General features: G+C 41.4%; 1 protein-coding gene across 1 annotated transcript; it reads left to right on the top strand.

Annotated features, from left to right (window-relative positions):
* Positions 1–204: 204 nt before the first annotated feature.
* On the top strand, positions 205–21,738 carry snx33 (sorting nexin 33). The gene is made up of 2 exons (XM_004069477.4): positions 205–2,330; positions 20,586–21,738. The coding sequence occupies exons 1-2, from the start codon at positions 911–913 to the stop codon at positions 20,837–20,839; spliced, it is 1,674 nt and encodes a 557-aa protein (XP_004069525.1). The 5' UTR covers positions 205–910; the 3' UTR covers positions 20,840–21,738.
* Positions 21,739–22,036: the final 298 nt, after the last annotated feature.

The raw sequence follows: 22,036 nt of genomic DNA, 5'->3' as shown, positions 1-22,036 counted from the left end.
AAAAGTCCCGTAAATTAAAAAAACAACAACAAAAAACAGTGTAAAAATTAGAGACATCGTTGTGCAATACTTTTCTTTGATAAAATAGGAAAAATATTTTAAAGGAAAACATCTTTAATCCAAAAAAATCCTCCATATTATGTAAATATTCAACAGTGTGTTGCTTTTCGTCTCCTACAGGGGGCAGTGTTGTTGCAGTTTGGCTGGTCTCATAGAACATAAAGAACTGATGAAAAGGGAGAACTTGCCTTCAATTGTCTCACGTCACGGAAAGAGTTACTTTGTTGTAGCGCGCTGAGAATCAAGGAGGAAGAAAACAACAACAATAATAGTGGCTCGTGTCGACGGTCTACTGAGGCGGACAGCTTGTTTTGGTCGCTCTTTCTCCGTGGAGTGGAGACGCGCAGGGAACCTGTTTACGAGCCAAACGCATCAAGTTTGTGCGTGAGGAGCAAAATGCGCCGGGATACCATCACCCATCCCTCTGTTCTTCCTCACGCCGGACATACGCTCATCGCGGGTTGTTTTCGGGCCGCGCGATGAGAAGCGAGTCTCTGGGCAGTGGATGATCCCTTTATTTGAGGAGGATTACACTCACCATCAAGGTTTTATATATATATTTTTCGGTGAAACCAATAGTGGTATGTAATGTGAATGGAATCATGCTGTCACTACTTTAAACTAAAAACTGATGGTTTAAAAGGGCTTCTGGTGTTGGGAAAAATGTCCCTGTTTTGACTGTCTTCTGAGCTCTCACAAGTCCTCTGGTGGTGTTCCATCCAACACAGCAACTGTGCAGTAACCTGAGATGAGTTTAAATATTACAGCGAGTCACTAACACGGTGCCCTCGTTATAATAATTTAGGCACTATGTACATGTAGAGGTTCTTGGACCCTCTGGAGTGTCAGCATGTCTGTGAAAGCCGTAGCCCTCTACACTTTTTTGAGTGAAAACAAAGAGGAGATCAGCATCCAGGAGAATGAAGAGTTGACTATCTTCGATGAAAACTCACTGGACGGCTGGTATCTTGGGGAGAACAGTCGTGGGGAGAGGGGTCTCTTCCCCAAAACCTATGTGGAGGTCGTTCGCACACGCTCCAACTCCAATGTGACAGACTGCTCTATCAGCCCTGAGGGCTCCCTGGGGAACGACTCCCCCTACTTCTCGTCCACCCCAAACACCTCGGGCCAGATCAACGATGAGGACTACTACGATGATTGGGACGACTGGGACGACGGATCCACCGTGGTGGACGACGGTGATCACATCAGGACCCCCGGAGCTAACGGCTATGCCCACCAGACCCCGACGTCAAACAACCCCAACGTACACTACAGAGCCAAGTCGGTGTCTGGACCCGACAGCATGTCCGGCTCCAGGAAGGGCAGCATGGTTGGCAGGAACTTGAATAGATTTTCCAGCTTTGTGCGCTCTGGGGTTGAGGCGTTTGTGCTTGGTGATGTACCCATGATGGCTAAGATTGCAGAATCCTACACTATTGAAATGGGTCCTTTGGGACCCAAGTGGAAGGAAAACCCCAACCCTTTCATCTGCTCAATTGAAGATCCCACCAAACAGACAAAGTTCAAGGGCATCAAGACCTACATATCATACAGGGTCACACCAAGTCACACCGGGCGTCCCGTCTACCGGCGCTACAAGCACTTCGACTGGTTGTACAACCGACTGCTAAACAAGTTCACTGTGATCTCAGTCCCTCATTTGCCTGAGAAGCAAGCAACGGGGCGCTTTGAAGAGGACTTCATCGAGAAGCGCAAGAGGCGCCTGATACTGTGGATGAACCACATGACCAGTCACCCCGTTCTCTCCCAGTACGAAGGCTTTGAGCACTTCCTCATGTGTGCCGACGATAAACAGTGGAAACTGGGCAAGAGGCGGGCTGAGAAGGATGAAATGGTGGGCGCCCATTTCATGCTGACTCTTCAGATCCCCAATGAGCACCAGGACCTTCAGGATGTGGAGGAGCGGGTTGACAACTTTAAGACCTTCGCCAAAAAAATGGATGACAGCGTGATGCAGCTCACAAATGTGGCCTCCGAGCTGGTGAGAAAACATCTGGGTGGATTCCGGAAGGAGTTCCAGCGACTGGGGAACGCCTTTCAGTCCATCAGCCAGGCGTTTATGCTGGACCCCCCCCATCGCTCGGACGGCCTCAACAATGCCATTTCCCACACCGGCCGCACCTATGAGAACATCGGGGAACTGTTTGCAGAGCAACCTAAGTATGACCTCTTCCAGATGTTGGATAAGCTGTCCCTTTATCAAGGCCTACTCGCCAACTTCCCGGACATTATTCACCTGCAGAAAGGTAATTATCACACCTTTGAGCATGTTTACCTAGTGTGTGATCATTTTACAGTGTGTATGCATGCAACTGGTACAAAGATGGAGGATTATTGCACCAATAATCAGTGTATCCCAGGCATCTCAGTGGTTTGTCTGCACACATAAGCAAAGGTAGCTTCATGCTCCGTCAGGTTATATTAATGCATTAAAGGCTACTGGAAGTTTTTGCCGATTCCTTTTTTATTTAAATTGGTAATATCACACATGTGCTAAAACAGTGAATCATGGCGTCAGGGAGGACCCTTGGCTTACACGCCCATCATTCTGTGTGACAAATACTTTCAACAACCTGTATGAACAGGTTTTGTGCAGAAGGAGTGAGCATGCTGTCGTTTTTCTCTTTGGTAATCAGATCGTATTTCATCAGTAGAGTGAATTAAAAAAATAATTTTATTAGACAGAATATCACACTCTTCCCCCTTTTGGCGATATGTCTTGCTTTTGTGTGAGAAGCTTTTTTTTAATTTAGAAATGTTAACCCCTGCCTCGCCCAGCCCCACAGCGGGACACCAGTGAGTCCCACATGACTTCTGAGGAAGGGCTCTGCAAACTCAACAAACACTCTTTTGATGTTCATGTGTCTTCTTGGCTCTCCAGATAGGGTTCTGTTGAGATCTAAAGGGTGAAGCAATCCCAGTCCAGAGCTGCTCTCCGTGTCCCAGGACACCTAGACTGCTTTAGTCTGATATCCTGTTAGCTCACAGACCCACTCGATAAAAGTTGGAGTCATAGGTATATGGTGAAAAAAATGAAATACAGAAGTGGAATTGCTCCACAGAGAGTCCTACCACCCTTTTATGTAAAGTTTGAAGAACAAAAACACCATCTGTATTTAAAATTGGTTCAATGATTGACTTTACCGACCTATAACCATAAAGAAAACACCTTTGTTCTTCTTTGGTTCCTCTTTTGTGGATTTATCTACATTGTTCCATTTGTTCCTCTGTTTGTCTCATCTTGAACCTCGTGGTCTCAGTTATTAGTTTGGCACATCTGATCCCCAAATTATTAGAGAATCAGAGGGAGATCAGGTGAAAGAGACCCAACCCCCCATCATAAACATCTGGGTTCCTTGGTTGAGATTTCTGATCGGAACTTCATATGTTGCTGTTTTATGTTTTTTTTTCTTGTGATTTTGTCTCATTTCTTCCATAAGGGTATTCACTTTCTCATATCAATTCAAATAAAATACAGGACGTGATGGATTTAGTTACATATGACATGTTGGAGGGTCTGTTTGTGTGTGTTTGCCTGTGAGTACATCTTTTGTTTATCTGTGGAGAAGCTCTGCAGCAGTGTCCGGGTAGAGTCCGGTCCACATGCCTCCCCTGGATGTGACCAGTGTTGTGCTGAACCAGATACAGCTGTGGCAACACTTAAAAGACAGAACATCTAGGTCAGCCCTTTCCAGTTTACTCCTCCTCCTCTCTTTGTCCTCATTGCATGCTTGGAGCAAAATCTTGGTTAGTGTCTGCTCTAGAAGGATGACTTACAGATTTTCTTCTTTTTTAAGAAAACTGTCTGGCTTAAAAAAAAAATCTCATTGGTGCTGCAGACATCAGTCTCACAGCTGTCTTGACTCGACACTTTCTCTGGTTTCGGTGCTCGAGGAACATAAATTCAGCCGGCGGTGGAGTCTCCTGACAGCGTTTCTCTGCCAACGCGAATCCCACATCCGTTTACATTTCTATACAATTGAAGGTCCTGATCTGGAGGCTTAATAACCCAGCATTGTTAGAGAATAAAGGCCCTTTAAAGCTTTTGTGCCAGAGGCAGATGTGAAAACTGCGGGCTGCAGACACGGCTTGCCACAGTTTCTTGCTTTGCTCTCTCGATGAGACTGCTAGTTTGAACACATTTTGAATTGTTGGTTCTGCGCCGTGCCAGGCTTCAACACCAGAGCTGTTGCCAGCAACAGCCAAATAACATGCTCTCTGAACTCATGTAACTCTATTTGTGCAATTGACGTAAATCCATTGGATTCTGACGTGGAATCTGTGTTGGATAGGTTTCTGAGGTGTCAAAATCCACTGGTTTACATTGACTGGGTATACACTGTACTACTGTAAAGAGTAGCATATTGGCGCAAAGTTGCTTTTCCCCATGTTAGAATCTGCTGGTTTATGTTGGTTGGATAAACTTTTTACTATTGTTAAGTGTAGCATAACGGCACATAGCAGTTTTTCTCCGGGTTAGAATCCATTGGTTTACGTTGATTACATAAATGGTTTACAATTTTAAAATGTAGCATAACGGCGCATAGCCATTTTTGAACACGTTAGAATCCATTGGTTTACATTGATTACATAAATGTTTTAATGTACAAAAGTGTAGCATATCAGTGCACAGCAGTTTTTCTCCACGTTAAAGTGCGTTGGTTTACGTTGATTACGTAAATGTTTTACTATTGTACAGTGTAACATATCGGCACAAGGCTGCTTTTCTCTGATTCAGAATCTGCTGGAATTACCATAATTGCGTAAAAGGCTTAAAGAGGTTTTGAAATTTAAACGTCCACACTGGAGCTAAAACTTTGATGCTAAAGGGTTGATAAGATCCAAAAAAACCACATGCAAGAGACACATCTGCATCGACTGCATCTGCTATTCTTGTTATTAACGCAGACGTCTTGTTGTTTAGGTTTTACATCTTATACAAAAGCACCTTAGGTTTGGAGTTGATCTATTCTGGACCTAAAACGAGTAAGCCTAAGTCTTTGGTCACTCTCTTGGATTTGTGAAGAAAGGCGAGATCTTGGTGTTGCGTTTATAACATTTAACATAATAAACATAAAACACTAAAGTATACAAGTGTGCTTGGTTTAAAAAATTGCTAAAGTTTATCTGGATCCTGGTGTCGAGCAAACAGTTGGGTTTGGATTCAGATCTCCTGTGTGGTTCTTTGCAGCACAGCAAATTAAAGGGTGGAGGTAAAGCTGAGGAAGTCTGCGACAAAAGCATTTAAAGTCAAAAAGATAATCAAAAAGAAAGAAAAAAGAAGAGCAAATGAAATTGACTTTGGAAAATGAGCTGAGTCTCGGCAAAAAGTTTTTTCCCCTTCTTCAGCTTTGTATTACTCAGTCTTACTCCTTAAATGAGCAGCTGTTGTAGCTTGTTGTGGTGTGTCCAAGCGACGGTTTTCCTTTCTGGAGAGTTTAGTATGAAATCGAAACCAAGCAAAGATGAAGACGTCCAAATGAACTGCAGCATTTCTTTATGCTGAAATTGAGTGAGGGTTCCACCGTTCTCCATCCACCTGCACCACTTCTGGGCCTTTAGAAGATGTAATTTTTCTGAAACTTTGAAGACTTTTGCAAACCAACCTACCTAATAATCTGATCTAGTGGTCGTTTCAGTTTTGGCTGCTTTCTAAAGTATATTGACGGAAAAACTGGACTGAGGAGCACCGTCTGCCTCCTTACGACATGATAGGGGTTTGCATTCCCCTCATACAACACAATGCGTCTTTGTCAGCACGTGCTGCGATTTGAGAAGTGGGGTTTAAGTTTCCTGCATGTGCTGCAGCCGCTCCTTTACTCACAAGGGTCACGAAGGTTAACTGGCACCCAGTATGACCGTCTACAAGCAGAATGGGCGGTTGGCCCCACCGTTGCACTGTTCAAACATGCTGCGCGGCATTCGGTGGGTGGACTGCAATGACGGCGTCCAGCAAATGTTTTTTCAACCCCCCCACTGCTGACTCATATCTCTCAATAACTGCCGGGGGGGTTCTAAGCTGCTTGTGTCCTCATGCTTGTTCCTTCTTGTATGTGTCGGCCCGGTGCAGCGCGGTTTCACAGATGTGCCTGGGAACCTGGTCTTTTTTGGCACCGCCATCATTGATTCATAGAAAGGAGTTATCTCCCGTCTGGGAAAGTAATCCCAGCGGGCGTGTCTGAACCAAGATGAAACGATTTTGCTTTCCGGTCAATATCACAGTGTAAACGTACAGCTCTTACAAAACTGATTCGGCCTTTTTGATGACGATTGGTCTTTTACCAACTCTTATCAAAGATTTTGAAAGAATAAAGCAAAGATCAACGTTGACAGTTCATTTATTTTTCTCTTTATTTGTTACTTCAGTTGCTCTTTATTATCCAGCAATTAAACAATATTGAATAAAGACAGAAACGTCATCAGTATTTTAGCACCTCTCCCAGATATCCCCTACAGGAAATGCAGCTGTCGTCATCACTGATGCTCAAACTGTTCTGACGACAGACATGAAAGGAGGATCATCTCCGGGAGCAGCAGGGAATCGTTCTGGTTGTAGTTGCTGAGTCACTGGACTAGAAACTAGTTGTTGTTGCAGCTTCACCAAACCCACCTGGGTCAAAATGTCCTCATGGCTTGAGGTTTGCATCTTGGTGGACATGAACTATGTACAGTCACTGGACATGCAACTCATCTGTCACAGAGCAGATTGGGATGATGCCAGACAGAATGTCCTCACACGTATTTGACCCCTTGAACCCTGAACTTATCAAAGAAACTCCTGTTTTTTTTTTTTTTTTACACATCTGAGCTGTTCTTGCTGTGACGTGAGGACAACAAGCTGTTGTGGAGCGGGTTCCGCGTCTTGGTCCACACTGGGGTTCAGATCACTAACTGTCTACACCGAGGGGGTGGGGTTGGGCCAATTTGTTGCAAGTAATGTTTTTACTTTTTATTTAATGTTTGTAGCCATTTTGACCGTCTCCAATCCCTGACCTTTCTGGATAAAAAGGACTGAAGACCCGACTGAAGTCCGTTATTAGAACCCGTCCAGTCTAGAGCTGACTATTAACCAGCCACCTATCGATCAAAAAAGCCCAACTCCATTTGAATGTAATGATGAGGTTCACAAACATTTAACACCATTACAATTACTACTAATGCTAACTTCAGCAACAAAGGGGAAAAACTGTTTTGGAACCACACTGCAGTAATGCTAATTGATGGCCACCTAGTGGTTACCTGGAGAACTGACCTGACTAAGATGCTTCGCCTTTTAACGAATCTTCACACAGGAAGTGAAAGTGTTTCCAATTGTTGGAAACGACCTGATCTGGATCAAACGACTATAGTGAATGCATTCTAAACAAAAAGTGGCAAACTGGTGATTCTTGCAGTTAGCTAAGACGTCCACATTTTTTCTCTTAACCCTTGAACACGGTGGCATTTAAATAACTCACGCCCTTCGACCTACCGTTTCCGCGATCGACGTGAATTTGCTGATTTTGATGCGGACAAAAGTGACTTTTGTATCCGCGCAAAGCTGCTTTTCTCTGCTTCACAATCCACTGGAATTCCATTAATCGCATTGAAGGTTGAATACTTACGGTAGTCGAAAGAATGTAGACACTGAAGCTAAAGCTCCAGTCTTAAAGGGTTAAACACAGATTGATCGAAATTAATAATTTGATACTTTTTAAGGAGTTACAAAGCTGCTGGTCAATTAAATCAGTGGTTAAAGCTAAATATCCCTCACAGAAGCTCATAGTTTACATTAAATGATGGGAATCTGTTCTGCTACATGTATTTCACTCTGAAACGATTGACTGTATGACAGAATTGGACTGACTGACTGACTTCTATTGAGAGCTATAAGTCAGTCATTCTATTTGTCAGGATAAAGTCTTGCTCTGATACCTTCTCTTAACATCTTCTCGCTAATCCAAAGTATTTTATTTCCTTTATATTTTTTCTTTAACGCGAGTTGTTCAAGTTCTAAACTGGCCAATCAGACGCCTCGGTAGTAGCATCTGGTGCCCGCTGGGCCCTGCCTTGAACGTTTGACAGATTTTCATGAGCTGGCTTTCGGTGGTAGGGGTGTGGCCTTCCAACAAGCTCATTTCCGATTGGCGACAGTAGTTGCCATAGAAACATTGACTCAGATCGACACAGACCAATCCCTGCTTACTGTCGTTGTCTGGCTTCAATATGGCGACATCCGTATCGCAGAAAAATTGGCTTCATTTCGCTCAAGCCGGAAGTAAGGCATTTTCTATGGGTGACTTCAAACTCACTCAGTCCAGTTCTCATTTACAGTCAATTGCTGCAACCCAAAAATAAAAAAATGTTAGACATCAATAGAGTAAAAACCTCCACCAGACAACTAAAACTGTCTTTGCAAGTGTTGTTAAAGTCTTAGTCACAACTGCCCTAAAGTGTGGCTTAAGGATAATGTACAACAGCATCACGCGTACATCATGACAACATGTAGATTATTCTTCCAAATACTTCACAAAATACGTACCACTCCATGACAATGGTATGGTCCATTTACATGACGTCTCTTTAAGGTGACCACACGAGCCTCGAGGGAACAGCAAGACACACCTGCGCTCACCTTAAGATGCAGCCGGTCCACTCTCCAACTCTCAACAGACCCGGAAAACCCAAAATCTACATATGAGTTCATATGACTGAAGCTTAAAATGGGGTGTTTTTCCCAGATATTTAAAGCCTGGTTAGGGTCTGCCCACACAAAAGCCTGAACTTAATAAAACAAAAAAAACAAAAAACCCAATAGTATTGCCATATAGAAAAGATTTCTTAACCTATTATCAAACCCTTACATAACAGAAAAGCTGATGTAATCTCACAAAGACAAAAATAACTATTGTGAGATTTTGTGAGATTTAAAGATATCATAAAAGTCTCTCCTTCAAATCAAATAAAGATGACACATAAAGACATCGTGATTTAGTAAATAATACTCTCTGTTTTGCTAGTTGGGTGTTGACGAAACAGATTTTGACATCTGACATTTTATCAAACTCGTAAAAGTTTTGCTCTCCAAATTTTAAGAGTTTTTTTCTCTCATTGAGGGACAACCGAGCTGAAAAGGGGCTAAAATGAATCACGGTTCACTGCAACAATGTGGAAACACCACAGCAGTTACAAGCAGTAATACAAATTACAGTTCCATATAATAGAAAATAGGGAAATAAACATCACAATAGCATGAAAATTGGACTTGTGGGATGATTTATGATGCAGTTTGTGCAGATGTGAAGGACTGGTACATAATCGTTTGTATCTAAAAAAAAACATCTGTTGGACTTTGTCTTTTTTTGCATTTTCCTCCAGTGAAACAAATGGGGTTCTTTGTCAGTTTTTGCTAAAGCTCCAACAATTTGCGCTCCAGAGCACGAGATAACGTGGTGCGTGCTGGGAAATCTGGGCAGCCGCTGACTAAATATTTCTGATGAATGTAATTCCCCATGCACATTCAGACGTGGTTCTGTTTTCCATCACTACATAATTGCCAAAATTAGAAAAATAAAATCTGGGAATGTGGGTGTGTGGTGCAGAAATTTGAGTTTTTTAGGCTTTTTTTATTTTTTATTTAAAGGTTTAGTTTTTTTTGAAGATACATTTGAGATTTGAGGGAAACACTGTGACTGAATCTCTCAGCAGTATTTTTGCTGTTTTTCTCCTCTTTTACTGAGCTTTGGAGTTCAGTCTCAAACATCAGAACAAGCTGTAGAGTCCCGGTGACCCCACGGGGCAGCCCTGAAGTTCTCCTCCACGTCCTCTCAAATTCCAGTCCCCCTGCACACAATGTCCTTGTCCTTTCCTACTGGTTTGCTGGCTTCTTATCTCCTTGCAGAGGAAAAATAAAGCAATGGTAGTTTGTCTGTTGTGGTGAAATAACCCACCAAACTAGTCCTGTTCAGCAGCTGTCCATCAAGTCTGGTAACCGAGCACAACGGGGCTTTCTACCTTTAGCAAAAATGTACTTTTCTTAGTCTTAACGTGGAAGTTTGACAAATGATAATAGAAAATAATTGGAGATTCTCATTTAGTCTGTAGGAAACTAAATTATCGGTTAATCCATGTTGATTAGAGAAGAAATGGCTGTCAATAGTTTTCATGCCGATACTGTTGCCCTGATGAAATTTGGAACTTATTAGAGACCCATTCAAATATAAGTTGTATTTTTTAACATGTTCTTAAGCCATTTTGTTCATGATGGAGGACATATATAAGGAAAATGAAGATTAAAATTGGATTCCTGAGTATTTCTTAATTCAAATCATTGTGAATCAGGAGCAGACGAATAATACTGTTAGAAAGAGAGCTTATTTTTGATGTAGAAAATGCACTGGGCGGGCCACAAGGACCCTGCTGCAAGCTCTCAGCTCACGGGGAGGGGAAGGGGAGATTGCTCTGGTCTAACAGTTCCACCTACTACTCAGAAGCACATTTCTAATAGCAGAAATAGACCGTCCAACTACTGCTGCTCTGCAGAAGCTATGTCCTGGAAAACGACTTTCAACTTGTATAATAGGAAGTCTTTCTATACCCAAGTGAAAATGACTTGGACTGGATTATAACTCACAACCTTCCAGTCTCAGGCTGGACACTCTACCACAAGGCCACTGAGCTCAGAACAGCTAGACTTTTTATTATTTTTTCTTGTTCATTTTTTGTGCTGTGTTGTACTGACTACCTGCTTGGGGTTTATCTCGTCCTCACCCAACAGTTGCAGGGATAGGCTCCAGCAACCCTGGGATTCCCACTGGGAATCAGTGGATTGGCAGTTTTCATGAATGGATTTAAATAAGGTTTAGAAGTCACACAATCTGCAGACAGACCTGGGAGTTTCCCAGAACTCAGTTGGGAATGCATCGGAAAATTGCTAATCAGCAGGACAAGAAAAATGTATCAAAGAACCCGGCAGCAGTGGATGTTCAACAACTGTTTAGATACAATATTGCAAAATCAAAAATTGGATTTAAGATTTTTCTCACTTTGCTTGCTTCATGGAGGTCCCTGACTGTATATGAGAACTGGACTGAGTGACCCCTCCCCCTTGGCATTCCAAACAGGAAGTACCTGCTGCTTCCAAGAAGTACAAAATCCCATTGACTTCTTTAGAGAAATTAACAGTCATTACCGAACATTCTTCTGTCAGAATAACTATTCTTGCTCTGATACTTTGATACTAATTCTAAATTCTTTTTGGTCTTGATTTTTTTCTCTAGTGAAAGTTATAATCTGACCAATTGGATTTCTCAATCAAAGTGTCGGGTTTCATGCTGAACGTTTGATTGACAGACTCTGCCGAGCCTGGTTTCCAGTGTTAGGGGTGTGGACTTCCAACAAGCTCACACTTTATTGGCAAGAGTGGTTGCTATGGAAACGCTGACTCAGACTGACTCCAACCAATCACTTCTAATTGACGTCTTCTGACTCCACATGGTGACTGAATTGACTTAATGTAGTTGGAGCCGGAACCATTTTCTATGGGTGTCGTCACACACACTCAGTCCAGTTCTCATTTAGAGTCAATGGTTCAAATCCAAACAGAGAATTAATGTCCACTTGCTTTTATTGACCTGTGTCCCCTCAACGGCTACCTTTGCAGTTAGATTTCAGAGAGCAAATGCATAAAAGAAGTTTGTTGTTAAGCGCCAGTTGAGTTGTGTCTGTTAAAAATGTACAAAAAAAAGCATCCTGTGCTGTGCTTAGTGTGTAATGTACCACAATCAGAGGCTGGTCATCAGATGAGGTTTTGTGAGTGACTTTTTTGGACTTTTTGCTAACTTTTAACTTTTTTCAAAGCCTCTTTTAGTTCTGGTCCGTTCAGATTCTTCACTCGAGTTGCTCCATGATGGAGTTTTGGGCATCGTGTTGGTTTTTCAGGAAGTTTACAAACCTGTTATTTGTGTCAGTCGTAACTCACAAACAAGTTGAATCACATTCACATATCACTTGGACAGCTCATCCTTTACCTCATGAGACAAGATTTGCCTGATATCTAATCACATGATCAGCGACTTTCCCATCATGCAGGTTTTCTTCTTTTTTAGTCTTTGCTGGTGCAGCAAAGAACAATATCTCATCTGTTCATTGCAGTGCTTGTCGCAGACGTCAGCCTGGCTGACACACACTCAGAGCAGTGCTCTTTTTTTGCCCCCTTCTTTTATAATGTTTACATTCACTTATCTTAGTCGGGTTTGTCCTTCCAGTGTTTGAAGCCTAAAACCACTGATGCTTATGTTAGCATGCACGCAGACTGGTGAGGCCTTATTTTTTCTTTTTACATAATTAAGTTTAAGACCTTCCAATGTTTTTGTTTAGTCTATGCTCTTGTTATAAATGAAATGTTTTTGCCATTTTCTTTTGGTTATGTCGTGTGTTTCACCACCTTCTTTCATCTTTTTACTGGGCTGTATGATGTTGTCATCTGTTGAAAGTGATCCCCCTGTTTTTTTGTGGGGGTGCCATGCAGCGCAGAGATGAAACTTCATAGAAAAATAACTTTGCTGCTTGTTTTTGCGGTTTGTAACTAACACATTTTTTTTTTGCTATGTTCATATCGGGAATTTGACGTATATTCAAGAATGCACTGAACACGGGTTCTTAAGCACACCTTTAGCATATGGTGTTAACCCTGGACTGTCACTACCCGGTACTAGTGCATGGACTCACATACGTCCCTACCACTGATTGGTTGAAGGTCAATTAGTGTTACTTTTAACGCGCGTTCAATGGACGCACGTTTTGTTTGTAGAGCCCAAAGATGGACTTAAAAACTTGTGTGAGAGTTTTTAACTTGGAAGCTCGAAATGCGCGACTTTTTGTTGGTAGTGGTTGCTTGAACACGTGTTTCCAAGCCCGATGTGAACGTTGCATCAGTGATAGGATCAGGAGCTTTCTTCTCATCCACGCTATTTCATTGTAGCGTTTTTCGTGAGCCTCGAAACTCAAAGATTAGGGCTGCCCAATATGAGAAAAACAGATGATTTGTGATATTAGTAATATGAGTGAAATAGCAAAAACAAATAAAACAACAATTAATACATCATTTTTTATTTCACAGCAACTGTTTAATTCAAATAAAAGTCAACAGAACTTCAGTTATATGCAAAATGACCCATATAGAAGGCGGGTGTCAAACTTAAAAGGACTAAATTCGATTGGTCAATGACGTAAAGGGGTCCATCCGATTGGTCGTTTGCGTAAAGAGCTTTATTTGATCCGTTAAACACTTCAAGCGGCCATGAGATTATGCGTAAACATTTTTTTTTGTGAAAAATTTTTGTAACTTAAACAATCCAAAAACCCGCCCCCACCCTCACATGGTGGCAGCCCCCCCATGGGTTCTCTACGACAGCAATTGATTAAAACAAGGCAAACCAAAGTGTGTTACACACACATAAAAAATATACATATATTCCTAATAATAGTTGACTATGGGAAAAAAAGAGAAATGGTTTATGATACATAGCCAAATCGACAAACAAACAAAAGTAAATATATGAAAATACAAAAACTGGGTGGGGTGAAATGCCCCTACGTTCATTTTCCCAGAATTCTGATCTTCAATTTCATTGTACAATGGACAATGACAATAAAAGCAAATCTTTAACTGCACCACTGCCTCTAACCAAATGTTCAATGGCAGAGACCAAGCTCTGTTTACACTGACAGTGGATAGTTCTGTGTAGGGCCACACGATATATGGAAGGCTCGCGATTTGCGATATTAGTGATCAATGTTGCGATAACGATATAACTTGCAATAGATGAACAAATAGCAAAACAACCAGAAACACCATTTCCATTTCACTGCAACAGTTTAACCTAAATTAGATGCCAAATGACCCTCGTCTACAAAGAGGGCGAGCATCTAACATTAAAGGAGTCCATCCGATTGGTCAAATGCATAAAACTTTGAGGCCACATTTGATCAAAATACTTTTTTCAGCCAATGTTTGGTTGATCAGCTGCTCAAACATCACAAAGTTGACTTAGACTCCACTCAGCTTTTACGACGCCACTTTTTAAGGTTCAAACAGGAAGGATGAAGACTTTAAACAGCTGGGACTGTAAACCTAAGTTGCTTATGAAGAGGAAGAAAAGCGGATCTCCGCAAAAATCATGCTGACTTAGCTCATTAAAGCTGTGCCACAAGGAGTTGGAGAGGTTCTGTCAACACCAGGACCTAAATATGTCAGAGGACATTCAGGAAGAGAAGCTGTCATCAGATTGAAGAGATAAAAGATGGAAGGAGATTTACAGTCCATTTCCTGTTGGTGACCCTGGGTCTGGGGGAAGGCTATGGGAACCTTTAGAGACTCTCATTACAATATCTTTTATGTTTTTGTCCTGGTAACCTAGGCAACACATCTTCGAACAAAATGTGACATTAAACGGCTCCGCTGCCAAACACTGGTGCCAACCTCCCACCAGAGGCAAGGTAGGGTTCAGTGTCTTGCCCAAGGACACTACAACTCATGGGCGTGCAAGGCGGGAATCGAACCTGCAATATTACGATCATGGGTCGACCGCCTTACCGCTGCACCATGACATGAATGTTTATTTTTATAAGTAATTCTCCAAAGTAAATTAGGTTTCGTCTTTCCTTACACAATATTTCCCTCATAAAGTCACTCTTTAGTTCTATTTTCAATGGGGAGGTGGTGGTGGGGAGGCGGTGGGGTGTGGATCAGGGCCACCAGATGGGCGACACACATTTCTTCTACGAGATCCAATGACGCCACACGCTTTTCTACTGACAGACTTAGACAAATTTGAGACAAAAAGTCACAGTTTAAAGCTTTGGTTTCACGCAAAAGGCATGTGAGTGAAACCAAGGCAGTCCATGTTTGGTTTCTGTCCATTCACGTGGATTCATGGGGTAAGATGAGAAGCTTAGGCCCATGGAATGACATCATGGAGAAAAGCAGCTTTGAACAAACTGTGAGTTGTTGAGTTTCCTCGTGGGTCTGATGGTTCTCAGGAGACTTGGTTTTCTCAGACGTTCAGTAGAAAACAAAATGGGAAACTCTGACTTTAACTCGTTTGTTACCAAACCCTGTTGTAGTGTTAAAGTGGAGCAACAAAGGGAAAGTGAAGGATCAGGTGTTTCTAGTTAAAGGGGGCAGTCCAGCAAAGAGAAAAAAACAAAGAGTGTTGAAAATAAAAGCAGTAAATTATGAAATGAAGGTTTTTATGAGTAGTTGGTGGATGAGCAGGAAGAGAGTTTGCTTCTTTGTCTTTCCTTCTTCTTGGGTCACACTCATTTCAGTCAGTAGCATCCTAAAAGACGCAGCTTCTGTAAAGTCTTACTCACAACTGCCCCTGCGGATGGAAACGGGCTGTCTGCAGGTGAAGAATGATCAAACCTGCGCGGGACAGTTCGGTGATCTCTTAAACTAGGGGTGTCAAACTCGATTACTAACTTAGTCTTCATCACTGAGAAGAGCTTCTCACATAGAAATGCGTGCAGAATCCAAAACACGCTTAAGGTCGCGGGCTGAACAGGATAAACGTTAATGGAACTAGACCTTTTTAAATAGACAGAAATTATCATTCTGGGATAAATGGACTTAAACCTTAAATAACTTTTATTTTTTCTCCATAAAAATATATCCTGTCAAAATGATACAAGTTAGAAATAAAGTAAATGATAAAAGAAAAAAAGCTTGAAATTTATTCACTCTTATGTCATTTTGTATAAAAAATAAACTTAAATTTAAAAAATGTTGCTCTCTATAAAATATACTGTCAAAAGTACAAAAATTCAAAACAGGAATGCTGCATAACAAAACAAACAAAAAACCTGGAATTATGGATAAAATCTGTGCTTTTCAGCAATAAATCAAATTCTGTTTTCTTGACTCTTGTGTCATTTTATCAGAGCTGGACGCCTGGCATCTTTTTTTTGTCAATAAGTTGGTTTGTAACTGACTTCTTGGTTCTTTTGTTATCAGACACGGGTAATGTTTGACACATGTCAAAACATGTCAGTTATGTGTCAAACATAACCGTCAGTTAACAACTGCAGACACTATGAACCTTACTGCTCCAAGTTGGTTTGTGTTTGGTGTGAGGTCCTGTGTTGTGGAGATTCTCAGCATGGGCGGCAGGGGCCCATCAGTGAGAAGACACCTGTCTGCTGGTTTGTTAGTCCTCATCACTGAGAAGAGCTTCTAACACAGAAATGCGCGACCAAACATGCCCAAGGTTGGAGCCGCATGTGGACGGAGCTGGGACATTTCTGCAGGAATGGAGTGAATAAACCGCCCGGCCCTGCAGTGTCAAACTTTACCTTCAGCGAGCCAAAACAATGCAACTGCATCTGCATCTGCACAGATTCAGGTTACAACTCAAAATGGCTTTTTTGGTTCTTCCAAGTTACCAAAGCGCCTTGCAAACTCTCAGCAAATATGTATTTGATGTCTCGTAGCGCCATCTTGAACTATATTCTTTCATTTCAGCCACATTCGCTCCTCATATGAGACAAGCGGGTTTAGCAGTGATGTCAGTAAACATTTATTCTGCCTCTAATCGGTTTTAAAAGGCTACGGTTTCAGAATCATCTTTTTCTCTTCGGCAACGTGAGGCCTGCTGAGGCAATGCATTATGGGATGTGTAGTAAAAATCATGCCAGCATTATATTTCGTCTGGCAGCTGAAGCGCTGCATTATGGGATATGTAAAACCAAATAAAGCCCACAGCACTCGTGCGGAACAACCCCCAGTACAGGTCCATGTGACTACAGCTTAACCAATTGACATTTTTGAAGCAGTTTGGTTTAGTGTGAAGGCGAACCAAATGAAGGTGCAAACATTTTCTTGACTTCCTGCCGATAGCCAAGCATAAAAGCAGGTATATACAGTATTCTTCCAAGCTTATCTCAATTCCTTTAGGTTTTAAGTGTGCAAAGGTCTCCAAAGTTCTACAGGGATTTCAAATCACAAAGTTAGCAACTTGGGTATAAGTTGAAGTGGACGTCCAGCCGTTTTGCTAATTAGCTGTTCAATCCTCCTCCAGAAAGTAGGCCTGCACGATAAATCGCAAATTTATCGTCATTGACGGCAAAAATTGCTATAAATCGTTACCTTAAATAGGCTAAAGCAATCTTATGGCAGCTTGAAGTATTTAACGAATCTAATAAATCTATTTATCTGATAGACCCCTTCATGTTGTTGACCAATCGGATGGAGCCCTTTTATGCAGACGAGGGTCATTTGGAGTATAATTTAAGTTATGTTTACTTTTATTTAAATAAAACTGTTGCAGTGAAATGGAAATGATGTTTTTGGGTTGCTATTTGTTCATATATCGCAAGTTATATCGCAATATTGAACATTAATATCCTGCAGACCTAGTAGTCGGTTTAAAAGCTTGTAGATCATATCCTGGTTACAAAAAAAGCCCTGCTCAAAAGCTTTGGTCCTGCTGTCTCCTCAGCCACACAATCTCCTTTTCTCCTCCCTTTTTTCACTGTCATCTCCATCTGAGGCTCTCGGTATCTTTCCAGGCTAAGACTCATAAATTTGTCACCCGTGGAACATTGTGGTAGCTTGTCTGGTCGAGCAAGATAAACAAATCCTGACTTTTCACACCACCACCCATTAATCAAGGAAAATGGGTCTTTTTGCATTCCATGGAGAATTCTTCTTTTTTTTTTAAGTTTTATTATTGAAACAAGTAATGTAACAAGCATTTATCAATTTTATTTAGATTAAAAATCTATGCTTTCAAACTAAATATTTCATAATAGTAATAAAACACAGAGCATCTTGTTTAGAAGGGCTTTTTCCTTTATATCCCACACACATCCTATCCATTGATGCACATTCTCCTCTCACGTGTGGAGCAGACTCCATGAATGTAGGTCAGCTCTGCCGTCTGCAGTTCGCCTCCTCCTCTGCTGGAACGCAGTGCGAGTGCTGTTCATGCTTTCCCACACTTATGCCAGGAATTCCAGAAGAAACGCAGCGTAGCATGACTGACACTTCAGGGATTTGAAAGTCCCTCCTGCTCGACACACAGAGAAAGAAAAGGCAACGTTTTGCACTCAGAGTGTGCAGGGTTGGTTGTACGCGATCAACTCATGAGTCCGATGCTAGAAAGCCATGAGGGCCTGTGGGCTTCCGTGTTTTCCGCTTGGAAAATGAGCTCATGGCAGTCTGTGTGGATGCGGTTCTAACGTGTCCTCGATGGGCTGAAGCTAAAGGTTTGGTATGCAGTAAAACAAGAAGTGACTGCGTCATTTCCCCAACGAAAGGCCAAAGCTTCCAGTTGTTCCTTCTGTTGGAAATTCACAATATGTGTTCTTAGTCGTTTTAGCCAAAGCTGAAGATATTCACCTGAAATTACTCCTTAACTTCTGCATTACAGAGCTGTTATGCATACACATGCAAAACGCTGTAAAAATTCTAAATTTAACCTTTTTGGTGTTTATTTTATACCTTATTTTACTTTTTCTTTATTAAATGGTCTTTTACTTCCTGCTAGAAATAAACAAAAGCTTAAAGAGTTCCTATTAAAGGTCCAGATCTCCAATAAGAAAAATTCAATGCAGTTTGCAAAATGTTTTTGTTTTTTAATTAAAACTACGGTAAGTTAAAAAGAACCAAACAGTAAGAGAAAAAACGTAAAAAAAGTCCTATTAAAGTGCCCTAAAGAGTAATGTTTTAGCGCAGTTATTCTGAGAATATTTCTAAAGTGTTTAGAAACTCTCTTAACTCTTACCCTGTCTGTTTCCAAGAGCTCTATTGTGTTACATTGTGCTATTTTAACATGACTAATTACTTTAAAATATATTCTTTTCTGTTTAGTTTACTGGTTAGCATAGATTTCTGTTTTTGCGTAACACAGCTAATAAATATCTTTTGAGGGATTTTGACCAAAAAATGTTTGGAAAACTCTTACTAACTTTTCTGCATCTAATAAATTAATCAAAGTGGCAGTTTTTGGGTTCAGGATAGGAATGTAACACTTCCTCCATGAACCACGAATTTCACTGTTTGGGACTATTTGTAAATGGAATTAAACGCCAGCTTGTCAAATATTTAAAAACAACAAAAAATACACTGAACGTTTTAAACAAATCAGACTCTTTTTTTTTTTTAAACGTTGGAAACTGAATTGGGATTTAATGGAGTCCAAAACGAGACTTGATTGGCAAATGTGTGCTAAGCTAGCTTTAGCCCCAAATTTGCCATGTGCTCAATGCAAAAAAAAAAAAGTGAAACATCTTATCTCACTGCCCAAAGCAATGCTGCTCAGGAATTTTGGTTGTGGTTGCTCTGGCAACTGTTTGCTTACGATTCACACTCATTCAGTAGAAAACAAACGTGGAAGAACTTCGGCGTGCAATACCACTCATGGCCACTGGGAGATTCCTTTTCTGCAGGCACTCGCTTATGGAAATGCTACATCAGTATTTTTCCCATAATCCACTGTGAATATTAGCCACATATGTTCCTCTGCATTGGTGGGCTTGTGTTCTTCCTGAACAGTACCCCATAATTACATGAACACCACCACACGTTTCCAGGCTTTAGGTGTCCGTCTCCAGCGTTAACTGCAGGATTGTTTCTGCCTTGGTAGCAGTTGACATGTCAGTGGGACATTACTGTGGTTTTATCCATCATCACTGGGACTGGACTCACTGTAGAAAGTGCAGTTTTCCTTCAGGTTATCTGCTGGGGCAGCAGCAGGCACTCAAAGAGGCTGAACAAGCTGAACAGCCGGCTCCCTGGAGAGAACTGTGCACAAAAGGACGTCCCATAATAACAAAAAGGGAAATGTCTCAGTCATTTGCCCAAAGAAAGTCTTTCTGAGTGAGTTCTTTTCAGCTCACATCCAAAATATGTAGGAACAGAATGCTCCGGAACCAGGTCCAGTAACTGCAGCCATGCAGAACCAAAGCATCAGACATAGTGAAAACACAAGGGGATCAGACAAAGCATATGAAAAGCAAAAACAGCAGGGAACAGCTCCGAACCCTGCTGGATCCATGCTGACTGCTGAGAAGATTGGGTGGAGGTGGGATTGGTGCAGAAAAAACCTGGAGAGACAAACCATGCTGAAACTTGTTGGTGAAGGAAACCCACAGCACCCATACGGGTCAACCTCCCATATGGATGCATGTGACTAAGGCTTCATCCACTAAAGTGTGGCGTAAGGTGACCGTACGATGGCATCACCTATGCGTCATAAGTGTTTGCAACTTATATTATCCATACAAATACTTCCCAATACAGTTACCACACTCACAACAATGGCATGTTCCATTTTCATGGCAAAATGGGTCAACTCATGTACAGGAGCATGTAACTTCTTTTCATAGTGTAGCGGGAGTATTTTTTGATGTCATAGTACTATGTGAGGAAGAAAAAGCATTAGTTAGTGGCAAAAAGTCCTAATTTCTTTGTGTATTATCCCACTTTTAACTGGATTTTTACTCTTTTTCTCTCCATTTAGGAGCTTTTGCGAAGGTGAAGGAGAGCCAGCGGATGAGTGACGAAGGAAAGATGGATCAGGGGGAAGCAGACGGCATCCGGAAGCGCTGCCGGACTGTGGGCTTCGCCCTTCAGGCAGAAATGAGCCACTTCCATGAGCGGAGAGAGGTGGACTTCAAAGACATGATGCAGGCCTACCTCAAGGAACAGATAGCCTTCTACCAGCGTGTTGTCCAGCAACTGGAGCGCACCCTGCGCATGTATGACTCTTTGTAAAGACGTCAAACTGCCTTTTGGGTCGATGTGACCCCTCCAAACCATCCAAACAAAAAGAGGGACAATTAAAGACGCAGGAGTTACTGGAATTCTGTATAAAAGCCAGTCGGTTCTTTGCTTTGATGGATTCAAAGTTACCTTTTTTTTTGTTTTCCTTGAAGATCTACTGTATATTTTATATCTGCAATACACTTTACAAAGGCAATGTCCCGGCCTGTTGCTTATTTTCATAATTTAAGATGTTTATAACAGTAAAGTGATTGTATAGGTTTCAGATTTATAGTGGATCTATAGTTTTATTGTTATATCCCAACATTAAAGCCAGAAAACGGGTTCTGTTTTGTCCCCTTCTCTCCAGCTTTGTGCTTTCTGGCTTCTTGAGCAGAAACGCATCATATCACTAAAAATAATTCCAAAATGAAAGTCCAAAATCATTTAAACATTCTTTTATTTTGTGAGTGGCTCATGAAATATTCTAGATGTTGTTGAGCAGACCAAAGCAAACAGTTTTTGTTCTGATAAACATCTGTCTTAAAGTTAGCACCGGGACAAAAGCCTTTACTGTACAGGTCATTTTCTTGAGGTTATTTGGATAAACAATATGCTTTATGAGGACACGCAACGTTCAAACGTTTTTAAAGTGGAATGTGTGTTTTGGATGTAGCGGGGCAAGTGGTTAGAATGAGCTGACATTTGGGACAAGTTTGCACATGTTTTTCTATTGGTCATAGTCAGTGGGTGTGTTTATGTTGTGTAGCCAAAGGCTGTTAATGAGCAGAGAGCTGTGCGGATCGATGGCCTTTTCCACTGTGGATAAGCAGAAGTGTGTATCTTTATATGCAACAGCTGGACTAAATAAATAAATAAACACAATGAAAAGTCTTTAAACCATAAAACAACCAAGGGTCACTGTGTTTTTATGCATTGGGTGAAATGATTACGGCTGCTGTCATGTCAGCACACAACACTATTTAGTTAGTAGCTCTTAATAAAACATGTTGCGCAAATAGAAAGAACTCCCTGAATAGCGTTGATGCTTATAGCTTCACCTACAGTTCAAGTAAAGGCAAAAAAAAAAACAGTTTCCACATGGGAAATAGACCTAAACTCAGTAACCCTTGTGCTATCCTAGGCACTTTAATATTGGAAGTTGGGTCATCTAGACCCACAAGACAGTGCTCTGAACTTTTTTTCTTC

This window comes from Oryzias latipes, chromosome 6 (assembly GCF_002234675.1).
Source record: "Oryzias latipes chromosome 6, ASM223467v1".
Classification (NCBI taxonomy): Eukaryota; Metazoa; Chordata; class Actinopteri; order Beloniformes; family Adrianichthyidae; genus Oryzias; species Oryzias latipes.
This window is presented reverse-complemented; position numbering and strand designations above follow the sequence as displayed.

Coding starts and splice junctions, on each gene's coding strand:
- snx33 (XM_004069477.4), top strand. CDS start 911: ATGTCTGTGAAAGCCGTAGCCCTCTACACTTTTTTGAGTGAAAACAAA. Junction 2,331..20,585: donor CATTATTCACCTGCAGAAAG/GTAATTATCACA, acceptor CTCTCCATTTAG/GAGCTTTTGCGAAGGTGAAG.